Raw genomic sequence first — 15,335 nt, forward strand, 5'->3', positions numbered from 1 at the left:
AGTGGAAGAGATTGACCCTCTGGTGTATGGAGCCGAGGGTCAAAAGCAGTCGAAAAAGAGGGAATCAGTCGGTTGGAGCTGATGCGGCGCCTGTGACGCACGTGGAGATTGTGGAGAGGCAGGAAGCGGCCCTGCCGGCTCAGTGGTCAACGGACCAGCTGGTGAGCTTCCTGAATGAGACATTCACCCAGCAATGCAAGGAGAGTCTGGGGGACCTGGCCTGTGGATTCAATCAAGGTGGTAATTGACCGCGTGGGAACGAAGCTGGCGGCGGAGAGTCAGGCGATCCTGAAGATCGAGGTGGCAGTGGGGGAACACGAGGCCCAATTCGCCCCGATGGCAGCAGAAATGGGACTGATGCAGGATCAGCAGAGGCGGCTCCAGGAATAGGTTGAAGACCTAGAGAACCGGTCACGCAGGCAGAACATAAGGGTCATGGGCCTGCCGGAGGGGAGTAAAGGAGCTAGTGCTGTGTGTGGAGGATGTTGGAGAAGCTGCTAGGAGAGGGTGCATTTGCATGACCGTTGGAGGTGGATCGAGCGCACAGGGCGCTAATGAGGGAGCCGCAGGGAAATGAGCCGCCGAGGGTGATTGTGGTGTGGTGGCATCATTTCCTGGACAAGGGACAAATCATGAGGTGGGCCAGGCACACGAGGCGCTCCACCTGGGAGAGCAGTGAAATCCTGTGTACCAGGACCTGGTACCAAGCGGAGAGCGAGTTACAAACAAGGTCAAAGCGGCCCACTGCAACAAGGGGGTGAAGCTTGGGCTACTGTACCTGGCAAGTCTGTGGGTGAGCTACGAAGGCCGGGAATTGTACTTTGGATTGGCAGAGGAGGCAGTAGAATTTGTCAGAGACAATAAACTGGCAGGAGAAGGTGGACCTTGAACTTTGGTGGAGATGCTGTGATGCTGCTGTTAAATTGTGTTTGGGGCCATTTCTTTCTTTTTCTGCTTCAGGTTTGCCCTTCTTTGTTCGAGAATGGGGGGTTGGTCTCTTTGTTCAAGGGGTAGGGTGGGGAATCAGTGGGGAGTAGGATGGTAGGCGCCATGGGCGGGGGTGGCCAGGCCAGCTGGCCGGGCTAGATCATGGAAGCACAGTGGGAGGTGAGTGGAAGGTTAATAGGGGCAGGGGTTGTTGCTGAGGGATTTGGAGGAGGTGGGGGGGGGGGGGGGGGAAGTACTGTTAATAGGGGTAGGGCTTTTAAATGCAACAGGAGGAGGATCGATGACGGTGACGGTGAGGGCGGTCCACGGGAGGTGCAGACCGCGGGCCGGAGGCTGGCCCAAGGGGGGGGGGGGGGGGGGGGGGGGGGGGGGGGGGGGGGGGGGGCGCAGGGTGCCCTCCGACCAGGCTGGTCACGTGGAACTTGCGAGGATTGAATGGGCCAATCAAGAGGGCAGGTGCTTTCGCACACTTGAAACCATAGAAGGCGGATGTGGCCATGCTACAAGAGACCCACCTAAAGGTGGGGGACCAGATTAGGCTGAGGAAGGGATGGGCTGGGAAATCATTTGATTCGGGTTGGACTTTAAAACGAAGGGGTGACGATTTTGGTCAATAAGCGGGTGGTGTTCGAGGTGGGAAATATAGTGGGTGACTCTGGGGGAAGGTACGTTATGGTAAGTGGGGAAATTGGAGGGGATGCCGGTGGTGTTGGTAAACATCTATGCCCTGAACTGAGGCGATATGAATTTATAGAAGCAGGTGTTGGGGAGGATTCCTAACCTGGACTCTCATCGACTGATTATGGGTCCTGGATCCGAGACTGGACCGGTCGAGCTCGAGGTCGGGGAGGGTGCCTGCTACAGCTAAGGAGCTTCGGGTGTTCATGGATCACATGGGGGGGATCCGTGGAGATTTTGGAGGCCGAGGGCGAAATAATTTTAATTCTACTCCCTTGTGCACAAGGTGTACTCCCGAATAGATTTCTTCGTGTTAGATAAGACGTTGTTGGCAGGGTGATGGATGTCGAATATTCAGCAATAGTCGTGTCAGACTATGCAACCGCACTGGGTGGATTTACGAGTGAACAAAGGGGGGCCCAGCGCACGCAATAAAGGCTGGATGTGGGACTGTTAGCAGAGGAAGAGGTGTGTGAGTGGGTGAGGAAGGCCATCCGGGGGTATGTAGAAATGAGTGACACGGGGGAGGTGTCGGCAGGTACGATTTAGGAGGCACTGAAGGCAGTGATCAAGGGGGAGTTTATTTTGATTCGGGCTCATAGGGAGAAGGCGGAGCAGATAGAGATAGAAAGGCTAGTGGAAGAAATCCTGCAGGTGGACAGGAGATATGCAGAGGCCCCCGAGAAAGGCCTGCTAAAGAAACGGCAGAGGTTGCAAATGGAATTTGGGCTGTTACCCACGGGTAAGACAGTAGAGCAGTTGAAAAGGGTGAGACGGGCTGTATATGAGTATGGGAAGAAAGCAAGTAAGATATTAGCGCACCAGTTGAGGAAACAAGTGTCGGCGAGAGAGATTGGGAAAGTAAAGGACACAGGTGGGAATAGTCTTGGACCCAGCGGGGGTGAATGGGGTGTTTAGGGAGCGTTTAGGCGGCTGTTGATAAGGGCCTTCAATGAAGCAAAGGAGTTGGGAGTGCTCCCCCAACGTTGCCACAGCCGTTGATCTCCCTCATATTAAAGCGGGATAAGGACCCGGAAAACTGTAGGTCATACAGACCGATCTCCAAGTTAAATGTTGATGCTGAACTACTGGCGAAGATCCTGGCCACAAGGATCGAAGACTGTGTCCCAGGAGTAATAGGGGAGGACCAGACTGGGTTTGTTAAGGGGCAGCATTTGGCGACCAACATTAGGAGATTGCTTAATGTAATTATGATGCCTTCAGAGGGGTGCGAGGTTGACGTGGCCATGGACGCAGAGAAGGCCTTTGATCGGGTGGAGTGCGAATACTTACGGGAGGTCCAGGGGCGGTTTGGGTTTGGGCAGGATTTGTGGACTGGGTCCGGTTGCTATACCAGGCACTGGTGGCGAATGTGCGGACGAATCGGGTGAGAGCAGACTATTTCAGATTACACCAGGGGACGAGGCAGGGATGTCCGCTTTCCCCAATTTTGTTTGCCTTGGCTATAGAGTCGTTGTCAATGGCATGAAGAACATCAAGGTCTCGTGGCGGTGGAGCACAGGGTCTCGCTTTACGCAGACGATCTACTATTGTACATATTGGACCCGCTGGGGAGGGGATTGGAGGGATTATGAGGATATTATAGGAATTCGGCCGGTTCTCGGGATACAAATTGGTTATGGGTAAGAGAGAGTTCTCTGCGGTCCAGGCGAGGGGGCAGGAGAAGAGATTGGGGGAGTTGCTGTTCAAGGTGGTGGGCGGGAGCTTTTGATATTTGGTCATCCAGGTGGCGCGGGAGTGGGAGCAGCTACATAAACTGAATTTGAGTAGGTTGGTAGATCAGACGAGGGGGGACTTTCGGATGTGGGACGCGCTCCAGTTGTCATTGTGGGGCGGGTTCAGACAATTAAAATGACGGTCCTCCCGAGGTTTCGTTTGTCTTCCAGAGCCGCCCATTTTTTATCCCCGAGGCGTTCTTCAAACAAGTGAATGCAGTGATCTCGGGATTTGTCTGGGCGGATAAAACCCTGCAGGTGAAGAAGGTGCTGCAGGATCGAGGGCATTGGGGGGTAGGGGGAGGCTGGCTCTTCCAAATTTCATGAATTATTACCGGGCGGCAAATATTGCGATGGTCAGGAAGTGAGTAGTGGGGGAGGGGTCGGTTTGGCAAATCTCAGAGATCTATGAGGAGCTGACGGAGTGGGAGTCCTAATAACCCACCACCATCAACGAACAGTGGCAGCCGTGTGTACGATGTACAAGATGCACTGCAGGAACTCACCAAGGTTCCGTAGACAGCACCTTCCAAATCTACGACCACTACCACCTTGAAGGATAAAAGTTGCAGATACCTGGGAACTCCACCACCTGGAGGTTCAAGTACCTCCAAGTCACTCACCGCCCTGCAAAATCCTGGAACTCCCTCTCTAACAGCAGAGTGGGTGTATCTACAACTCGGACTGCAGCGGTTCAAGAAAGCAACTCACCACTACCTTCTGAAGGGCAACTACGGATGCGCAATAAATGCTGGCCTAACCAGCGACGTCCACATCCCATAAATGAATTTTGAAAAACTCCCCAACCTTCTGAGATATCTGCGCTCCTCTAATTGTGACCTCTTCGCATCCCAGATTTTAATTTCTCCACCATTGGTGGCCACGATACAGTTGTTTGGGCCCTAAGCTCCAAAGTTCCCTTTCCAAACCTCTCAATCTCACCTTCCTCCTTTAAGATACTCATTAAAATCTACCTCTTTGACCAAACTTTGGTCATCTGATCTAGTAACTGCTTATATGGCTTAGCATCAGGCTAAATACGTCCTTCTCTGCTGTAACTATGCTGCGATTTTACATTTGTAATTTGTTTCATAATGCCCACGTAAAGTGCCTCGAAGATTTCATTATGTTAAAGACGCTACATAAATATAGTTGATATTAATAGTACAATGCTATGCATTATATTACTGATGCATTTTGGTGCAAGGGAACCAAGGTATAAGACATGCAGTGCACCCAAAGCACACCATAATTAGCTAAGGAAGTTCCAACAGTGCTGAGAACCTCCACACCAGGCAAGGACTAGGTTTATTATGCACTCTCAAAATTACAGTCCTGTAACATGTTCACACTGTCAGAAACTGTTGCAAGTGCTCGGTGTCAATTTTAAACTGGTGCTGCATTGTAGGCCAGTTCATCCTCATTCTTAAATAAACAATTTTATTGAGGTAGTTTTTGGCTTTGTAAACAGTTACAGACATCAACAGAAAGAAAGCAAAAAAGGCAAAAATGTGCAAACATCCATGTACTTTCAATACTTCCATCGTAACATACTGCACAAGCCCGCTCCTCTCCCACTGGTACAACCCGCTATATTTTCCCTCCTACTCTACTCCCCCCCCCCCCCCCCCCCCCCCCCACCACACACACACACCCCTTGCTGACGCTCACTCTCCCGCAAAGAAGTCAATAAATGGTTGCCACCTCCGGGCGAACCCCTGTACAGATCCCCTCAAGGCGAACTTAATTTTTTCCATACCCAGGAAACTCGACATGTCCGCAAGCCACAACTCAGTCTTCGGGGGCTTTGAGTCCCTCCACACCAATAGTATTCGTCGCCGGGCTATCAGGGAAGCAAAGGCCAAAACATCGGCCTCTTTCTCCCCCTGGACTCCCGGGTCTTCCGAAACACCAAAAATTACTACCCCTGGACTCATCACCACCCTTGTTTTTAGCACCCGGGACATGATCCCTGCAAATGCCTCCCAGTACCCCCTCAGCTTAGGGCATGCCCAAAACATGTGAACGTGGTTCGCTAGTCCTCCCGCGCACCTAGCGCATTTGTCCTCTATTCCAAAGAATTTGCTCATCCGAGCCACCCTCATATGGGCCCGGTGAACGACCTTAAATTGAATCAGCCCGAGCCTAGCACATGTCGCGGTCGAATTTACCCTACTCAGGGCCTCTGCCCACAGCCTGTCCTCCATTTCCCCGCCTAGCTCCTCCTCCCATTTAAGTTTCAGTTCCTCTGTCTGGGATCCTTCCTCCCTCATGAGCACCTTATAAATACCCAAGACTCTACCCTCCCCTTCTTCCCCCCTAGAGACTATTCTGTCCAGGATCCCTATTTGCGGGAGGCGTGGGAAAGATGGGACCTGTCTATGAACAAAGTCCCGCAACTGTAGGTATCTAAAATAATTTCCCCTTACCAACACAAATTTCTCCTCCAAGCTCCTCAAACTCGCAAAGCTCCCTTCCAGGAACATATCACTCACCCACCCTTCCCACCCCCGCCCGCCGCCATACTCGGAACCCCCCATCCATACTCCCGGGGGCAAACCGATGGTTGTCGCAGATTGGCGCCCAGACAGACCTCTCCCCTACATGCCTCCTCCACTGGCCCCATATCCGCAGGGACGCCACCACTACCGGGCTGGTGGTGTACTTGGCCGGCGGCAGTGGTAGAGGAGCCGTGACCAGGGCTGCCAAGCTGGAGCCCCTGCACGAAGCTGCCTCCACCCGCTCCCAAATAGACCCCGTACCCACCATCCACTTCCTTATCATAGCGATGTTGGCCGCCCAGTAATAATTAATCAGACTCGGCAAAGCCAGCCCTCCCTCGCTGCGGTTCCTCTCCAACATCGCCTTCTTCACCCACGGGGATTTTCCCGCCCATACAAAGCTCATGATCATCCTGTTAACTCTTTTGAAGAAGGACTGTGGGATAAAGATCGGGAGGCACTGAAAAATAAACAGAAATCTAGGGAGGATTGTCATCTTCATTTGCTCCACCACCCTGGCCAAATTTAACTTGTGCAGCCTGCCCCAGTCTCGTGCCACCTGGATTCCCAAATACCGGAAATTTTCCTCAACCAGCCTAAACGGTAGCCCTCTCAATCTGTTCTCCTGGCCCCTTGCCTGTACCACAAACATTTCACTCTTGGCCGTATTTAATTTGTATCCTAAGAACTGGCCGAACTTCCTCAGCATTCCCAGTATACTTCCCATCCCGGCCACTGGGTCCGACACATACAGGAGCAGGTCGTCTGCGTAAAGAGAGACCCTATGTTCTACCCCGCCCCTCACCATCCCCTTCCATCCCTCTGCGGCTCTCAGCGCAATCGCCAGTGGCTCTATGGCCAGCGCAAACAGCAGCGGGGAGAGCGGGCAGCCCTGTCTGGTCCTTCAGTACAACCTAAAGTACTCCGACACTTCTCTGTTAGTCCTGACGCTGGCCCTCGGGGCCTGATATAATAATTTGATCCAATCCACCAATCCCTCCCCGAACCCAAACCGTCCGAGCACCTCCCATAGATAGTCCCACTCCACCCTGTCAAAGGCCTTCTCGGCGCCCATTGCCACCACTACCTCCACCTCCCTACCCGCCGGGGGCATCATTATTACATTGAGCAATCTCCTCAAATTGGCCGTCAGCTGCCTACCTTTCACGAACCCCGTTTGATCCTCCCCAATCACCTCCGGTACGCAGTCCTCCATTCTAACCGCCAGTACCTTTGCCAGGAGCTTGGCGTCAACATTAATCAGGGAGATTGGCCTGTAGGACCCGCACGCCTCCGGGTCTTTACCCCGCTTCAATATCAGTGATATAGTGGCTTGCGACATTGTCGGCGGCAGGGTCCCTCTGTCCCTTGCCTCATTAAAAACCCTCACCAAGACCGGGCCCACCAGCTCAGAAAACGTCCGATAGAACACATACCGGGTATCCATCCGGCCCGGGGCTTTCCCCGACTGCATGGCCTTTAGGCCCCCCAATACCTCCTCCACTCTAATCGGGTCCCCAGCTCTTCCACTCGCCCCCCACCTACTGTTGGGAAGGTTAACCCGTCCAGAAACCTTTTCATCTCCTCTGGTTCTTCCGGCGGCTCCGAAGTATACAGCTTGCGATAGAAGTCTCGGAATACCTTATTCAATCCTGCCGGGTCCTCCACTTTGCGCCCCTCCCCATCCCTCACTCTACCTATTTCCCTGGCCGCCTCCCTCCTCCTGAGTTGCTGCGCTAACAGTCTGCTAGCCTTTTCCCCATGCTCGTACACCACTCCCCTCGCCTTCCTAAGCTGTTCCACGGCCCTGCTCATGGATAGTGCCCCCAGTTCCGCCTGTAGTCTCTGCCTCTCCCTGAGTAAAACCTCCCCCGGGGACTCCGCGTGCTCTTCATCTATCCGACCCATTTCCCTGACCAATCTATCCATCTCTGCCCTGTCTGCCTTGGCTCTGTGGGCCCCAATTGAAATCAGCTCTCCCCGCAATACTGCCTTTAGCGCATCCCACAGGGTCGCCGCTGAGACCTCCCCCGTGTCATTCACCTGCAAGTAATTTTGCATACACCCCCGAAGCCTCTCGCAGATCCCCTCCTCCGACAGCAGTCTCACGTCTAGCCTCCATTGCGGGCGTTGGTAGCTCGCTCCCCCGATCTGCAGGTCTACCCAATGCGGTGCATGGTCTGAGATAGTAATTGCCGAGTATTCAGTGTTCTTTACCTCCCCTATACTATCCCTGCTTAGTACGAAGAAATCTATCCTAGAATATACTTTATGGACGTGCGAGTAAAACAAGTAGCCCCTTCCTGTCGGCTGCCTATCTCTCCAGGGGTCCACTGCCCCCATTTGCTCCATAAACCCTTTCAGCTCCCTTGCCATTGCTGGGAGTCTACCCGTTCTGGGACACGACCGATCCAAAGCTGAGTCAAGGACCATGTCGTTCATCCTCATTCTTAAAGGGGAATCTGTTGGTAGCTGAATGATGACCGAGTGATTTGATGCTTATTAACAATGTTTTGTTTCAGTACTAAAGCAAATTCAGACCTCCTTAAATCTGCATCTTGCTGCCCATCTGGAGATGTTTGTCAAGACTGTGAAGTTAAAACAGGTTTTTACTGGACATTCCTGCCTATCTGTAGTTTCTGGAGGGGGATAGCGAGCAATGGGTATCTGGGTAAATAGGGTGTGGAGATGTCATTTGAACCAAGTAATTCATCCTTCCAATTACAGGGCTTTTGCCAATTCTACCTGACTTGGACATCAAGAGCACAACAGGTTGCGATTTGAAATTCCATAGTGGTGAGTTGTGAAAATGAGTTTGATGCATCAGGTAAACTATGGGCTAACATCAGGAAAATTGATCAAAGCTCCTAGAATGTTCCAAAAACATAACCGTTCAGAAACGGAAACCTGATACCTGTGCCTGGGCTAGACTGACTATAGTCATACCCATGTTAAAGGAGGGTGGTCATGGTTGTGGTTTTTAGAGGCAAATCATCAAAGCCCAAGGCCATTATTGCAATAGTTCTTTAGATCCAATCATTTTCAGCTGCTTCAATCATCTTTCCTCCGTCCTTAGATCAGAGGCGAAGCTGCTTGTTGCTGAGAATTAAAACTCCTTAAGATAACGAAGCAGCCTGTGCCTGCATACAGCAAGACCTGGACATTAAAGGATGTGCATTTCAGTTGAAAGTATCATGCACGCCACACGAGTGTCAGGCAAAGACCATCTCCAAGAAGAGAGAGTCTAACCACCTCCCACTGATATTCAATGGCAATGCCATTGTTGAATCTCACACCATCACCAACATCAAGTCAGTGGCCATAAATGTAATTAGATCATCCATAAAAATACTTGGGCTACAAGAGGTTAGAGGTTAGGAATTCTGTGGTGTGTAACTCACCTCCTAACTCTTCAAAGCCTGTCCACCACCTACAAGGTTAAAGTCAGGAGTATGATGGAGTATTCTCGTGCAGCTCCAACAACACTCAAGGAGCTCAACACTATCCAGGACAAAGCAGTCTGCTTGATTGGCACCTCATTTATTACCTTCAGCAGTCATGCTCTCCATCATTGGTATAGTGTCAGAAGTGTGTACCATCTACAATTTGCACTGCAGCAACTCACCAAGGCTCCTTTGACAGCGCCGTCTAAATCTGTGGCCACTGCCAACCAGAAGGACAAAGGCAGCAGATGCATGAGAACACTATCACCTGCAAGTTGCCTCCAAGTCTCACACCATCCTGATCTGGAAGCATTTAGTTGTTCCTTCATTGTTATGAGGTGAAAATCCTGGAGCCCACTCCCTAATAGCACTGTGTATGTACCTACATGGACTGCAAAAGTTCAAGAAAGTGGCACACCACCACAGACTCAAATACAATTAGAGTTAGGAAATAAATGCTAGCCATACCAGTGACAATCACATTCTGTGAATGAATAAAGGACTACAAATGTTGTTGTGCCACAAAGTATTCCAAAGTGCCCTAGCACACGAATGTAAGTAAAGGATATGGTTGCGGAGATCTGGATGAGGTGAGCACAAGTTTTCTAGATTTCAAATCTGCTGCAGCTGTCTTTGATACTGTGGGCAAAATTCTTGAAAAATAATGAAGAAAAGCATATTTTGATTTGATAACCTACAGATGAAATATACAACAGCAATTATATTCTAACCAAGGCTTTTGCAAGGAAGGATGCAAGTTCAGCAGCATCTTTAGGTAAAGACACAGCATCAACAGTAAGTTATTAAAGCACAGCATGATGAGGAAAACAAGAGAGAGGTTAGGCATGTTTGCTACTGTGTTGATCCTTGTGAAACACTACTTAACACCTTCTGCCACCCTGAATAAATACCCTTTACCCCTACTCTCGGCTTTGTGTTTTAAAATCAGCTAGTTATCCATTCTGCTACAAAAATGATAATGCTTGTTCCTTTAAGCAATTGCAGGTCTCTAACACATATTGTAGGACATTGCCTCCAACTTCTTATTTGGAAAACTTCCAAAAAGGGTTTCTGCTGTTTGGACCTGCTACAAAAATAATACAGAATCACAAAACCTTTACAAAACGTTACGGCCCATCAAGACTGCACTGGCAACGAAAAAGACCTTATAAATCATGACAAGGCCAACCTTTGTGTTGTGAAGTGCAAATCGTGCTCTTCTCTCTTTCCTATTGTTTTCATGCATGATTGGAAAATCCAAACACAAGTAAACATTGACCACGTACATTCCAACGGTGATACTTGTACTGCCCCAAAAAAGCCAGAACTATGGAATTCACAGGTTATATTTTATTAATGACATCTATACTTGACTTTATAACCTTTTAAATCACCTAGTTTAATAGAGACAACTAACTCAGCATTTGTAGCAGGTCCAAATAAACTCACTTATTAAAGACTGCATAATCTATTTTTTTGTTGTTTTACATTTGTCAAAAGACACTCATCTACTCTGTACATACTTTCTGCATCAATGTATAGTACCTTGTACATATATCCACATTAAATTTAATTTCACATAGCCTTGAAGTTGTGTGCTGGTGCACTTTAGATTATTTTACAAAGCAAAGAGAAAAGGTATGAAATATGGAATTAATAGTATTCACCAAAAACCTACAAGTATATTTAAGATGGGTGCTTGCTTTGTCTTAAAGCCTTGAGTAGTGAATAGTTTATCAAATGTAGGTTTTACAAGCCAAAATTCACTTAGTATCTTTAATCCATCTTCAGGTACAGGCAATGAGTGGTTGCTACAAGTGGTACCTTTTCTGAGATTGTTTTGCAAAACTATTCAAAAATGGTTGACCACAAATCCTCTAAAGCAAGGTTTTTCAAAGTGTACCCAGTGACCCGCAGGTGGGTCACGGGCGGGCATCAGGAGAGTCATGTGGTCACAGCATGCCCAATCGCTGGAGAAGAGTCAATGACTGCTACCACACATTTTTGTTGTGAATGGCAGCTGTTGCCACCTATAAATGCGAAAGAAATGAGACTGTGTGTAGTCATCCTACCATACGTGGAAGCAGTGAGCAGGTCACACGCCCTGCACATACACTTGATATCAAACGCCCTGTATGTACGTGCTTCTGGTGCCAAATCATGGAGGAGAGCTTCTTCCATTTTCTAGCTGCTGGCAAGCAAGGCAAGTGGACTGTGAAGATTAATTGTTTTCTTCCAAGTAAGAGATGGCCAGAGACACAAATAGGCAGAGACCTACTGGCCAGGATCTCACATCGGAATCTGTTGAAGAGAGCTGCCTTGGAGAGTCCACGGCAGAACAGAGCAGTGCTAGCTCTGTACAGAGCTCCAGGGCCTCTAGTTAACAGCCTAAAGAAGAAACTTAACTCAGGAATGAAGCAGTATAAAGTCCAGAGGCACAAATAGGCAGAGTACCTACTGGCCAGGATCTCACATCAGAATCTGCCGAAGAGAGCTGCTCTGGAAAGTCCAAGGCAGAACAGAGCAGTGCTAGCTCTGTACAGAGCTCCAGGGCCTCTAGTTAACAGCCTAAAGAAGAAACTTAACTCAGCAATGAAGCAGCATAAAGATGCTTTCAAGTGGTATGGTTTTGTCAATAGTGCAAATGCAAATAATGATGCAAAGCCCATTTGGGTTATATGTAGGGAAGTACTGGCAAATGAGAGAAGTTTCAGATTTTCAAAAAGTGGTGGGTGAAAAATTCACTTTGGGGTTGAGACCTTAGAGTCAGTTATTAACTTACAGCTGACTTGGGCAGCACGGTGGCACAGTGGTTAGCATTGCTGCCTACGGCGCTGAGGACCTGGGTTCGAATCCCGGCCCTGGGTCATTGTCCGTGTGGAGTTTGCACATTCTTCCCGTGTCTGCGTGGGTTTCACCTCCACAACCCAAAGATGTGCAGGGTAGGCGGATTGGCCACGCTAAATTGCCCCTTAATTGGAAAAAATAATTGGGTACTCTAAATTTATTTTTTAAAAACTTACAGCTGACTCCAGATGAAAAGACTACGTTGCTGTACCTGACCTGTAACAGACCATTAAACGCATGCCAAAAGTCCATGAGACTGACAACATTGTGGAGTAGCATCTTCCAGGAATATCCACTGCTGAATAAAACAAGTGTTTTGCTGCTATTGTTCTTCACAACGAATTACATGTGTGAGGTTTGATTTTCCGTTCTCACAAGGATGAAGACGGCACAAAAGAACTGGCTGAAGGCTGCACCTGACACGTTATTGATACGTGCATTACCCTCTTCGCTTGTGAACCTGATTGGAATGAGATACTGAGTGCCAAGCAGATTCTCCATTTGCATTAAAGGTAAGCGAATGTGGCGTACGTCACAAAAGTCGGCCGGCCTGGGTCATGAATGTTGGGCAGTTGGCAAAAGTGGGTCCCTGGGGGAAAAAAGCTTGAAAAGCACTGCTCTAAAGGGTCACACTCATTGAATAAATACTTTTCCATATAGTATACCAAATGAAAAATTTACAATTCATTCTTATTCGATTAATACCTGTTCATAAATCATAAGCAATTTGTCTCGTTCTGCCGTCACCATCTTGACATTTGATTGGATTTCTGCCATGTGTTGCTCAAAATTGTCTAGCACAGATTGCAACTCATCCCGCTCTCTGATAGCCTGCAACAGCTCAGAGCTGAGGCTACTACTCTGTGGAAGAAACATAGTTTCTCTTTAATGCATTAAAACTAACATTCTGTCAGTAAAGTTTGTAAAAATACTTCTAAAGAATGCCAATGAACAGTAAACATATAGCATTTTAATTATAACCTGCAATAAACATATAGCATTTCAATTACAACCAGCTAAAAATCCACCTTTTTGTTTTAGGCCAGAACCCCTGTAACACAACATAAATATTTTTATGTATAAATATCTGTTGTACAATTGAATAAAGATCCAGAAAAACATGTTGAGCCAATTAGCTCTGTCGCTATAGTTTTGTATAAAGAGTACAAATAGTATAATTCCCCCAAACAGTTCATCTGGAAGAAACATGTCCTTGGTACTTCACCTATAAACATTGCTTTGCTTTGATTCAGAGCTGTTCATTATTCTGCCATTCATACTCACTCTGGATAAACGTTATATTTCTTTACTAGGGGCAAGGTTTAGAGATGTACGAGGTAAGTTTTTTTTCACAGAGGGTAGTGGGTGCCTGGAACTCGCTGCCGGAGGAGGTGGTGGAAGCAGGGACGATAGTAACGTTTAAGGGGCATCTTGACAAATACATGAATAGGATGGGAATAGAGGGATACGGACCCCGAAAGTGTAGAAGATTTTAGTTTAGACGGGCAGCATGGTCAGCGCAGGCTTGGAGGGCCGAATGGCCTGTTCCTGTGCTGTACTTTTCTTTGTTTTGTGTCCCTTATACAACCATGCCTTTTGTTCCATGACATCTTTGTCATTTAATCTCTCCTGCTCTATTCCAGACCTTCCCTTTTTTCTTCCTCTCCTCTTTCAACAGCATAAAACCCATCACATTTCTACCTCTCTTCAGTTACAAAGAGTCATGGACTCATATAGGGCATCACGGTAGCATTGTGGATAGCACAATCGCTTAACAGCTCCAGGGTCCCAGGTTCGATTCCGGCCTAGGTCACTGTCTGCACATCCTCCCCGTGTGTGCGTGGGTTTCCTCCGGGTGCTCCGGTTTCCTCCCACAGTCCAAAGATGTGCAGGTTAGGTGGATTGGTCATGATAAATTGACCTTAGTGTCCAAAATTGTCCTTAGTGTTGGGTGGGGTTACTGGGTTATGGGGATAGGGTGGAGGCGTTAACCTTGGGTAGGGTGCTCTTTCCAGGAGCTGGTGCAGACTCGATGGGCTGAATGGCCTCCTTCTGCACTGCAAATTCTATGACTCATAACTCCAGCTCAGTTACTCTCACCACATGCTGCCAGACCTGCTGAGTATTTCCAGCACTTCCTGTTTTTACCTCAACTTCTCAGCTTGTTTGAAACATGATGGGAACAAAATTTCAATCTTTTGGTCAAGTGAAATTGAGGTAGATTTCCAGTCAAGGTCGTGGAAACCGGGATGTTACCACTTTTTATCTTCCCATTTCTTTTTGTAGCTCTGACCATTCTCTGGTGGGAATGCTGATCTTTAATTGCCATCTCTACCTTTCAATTCAGAAGCCATGTTGGGAGAGCACCCGAGTTATCCTTAGAAATCTACCTTATCTACTATAAAATGGCTGAGAAGAAGTTTTAGCCACTAAAAGTTGGCAAACTCCCCCAAAGCTTTTAAGTCTTTTGAATGGCATCAACCTTTTCCTAGATAATTGACCACAGAAGAGATTAGCTATAAGATGTGACACAATATAGTTTTCCTTGTGAAGCTAATTTGTACCTTTGGCCCAGAAGGGTTTGGAGCAAATTCAAGGAGCGTCGCTGTGGGCTGTTCTGTCTTACAAAGCTATACAGGGATGAACTCTACTAAAGCGCCTTCATTACGCAAGCGGGCTGCCCCAAACTCTCGTTACCACAACTTCAGCTAGGGTCACTGGAAAGTATGTGGGCAGGTGGGAATTTTGCTCCACCGTTCTTCTAATGAACTGTGGGGTGTTCTCCCATAAAACCTTGCACACAATACTATCTCTAACTTAGATCAAGGCCATAGGAGTTTTGAAATGAAATGAAAATCGCTTATTGTCACAAGTAGGCTTCAAATAAGTTACTGTGAAAAGCCCCTAGTCGCCACATTCTGGCACCTGTTCGGGGAGGCTGATCACGAAAGAGAAAATGCTGGAAAATCTCAGCAGGTCTGGCAGCATCTGTAGGGAGAGAAAGGAGCTAACGGTTCAAGTCCGATGACTCTTTGTCAAAGTTCTGGCAAAGAGCTTTGTCAAAGTTTTACTGGTAATATACTATATTTTGCATAGCATGCACTATCTACAAATATGTAGTAGTTGCTCTTGCAACTTTGTTGCATTTTTTCCCCCATCAGATTTTTCTGTAAACCTTCGGC

General features: G+C 48.1%; 1 protein-coding gene across 8 annotated transcripts in view; it reads right to left on the reverse strand.

Moving 5' to 3' along the window:
• cep135 (centrosomal protein 135) overlaps positions 1-15,335 on the reverse strand; it is a 190,808-nt gene that overhangs the window by 54,827 nt on the left and 120,646 nt on the right. For all 8 annotated transcript variants that reach the window (XM_038791149.1, XM_038791151.1, XM_038791152.1 and 5 more), the window contains one exon: positions 12,859-13,014. In XM_038791149.1, coding sequence (XP_038647077.1) covers positions 12,859-13,014 — 156 coding nt within the window. The remainder of the gene's footprint in view (positions 1-12,858; positions 13,015-15,335) is intronic.

This window comes from Scyliorhinus canicula, chromosome 3, assembly GCF_902713615.1.
Source record: "Scyliorhinus canicula chromosome 3, sScyCan1.1, whole genome shotgun sequence".
Lineage (NCBI taxonomy): Eukaryota > Metazoa > Chordata > Chondrichthyes > Carcharhiniformes > Scyliorhinidae > Scyliorhinus > Scyliorhinus canicula.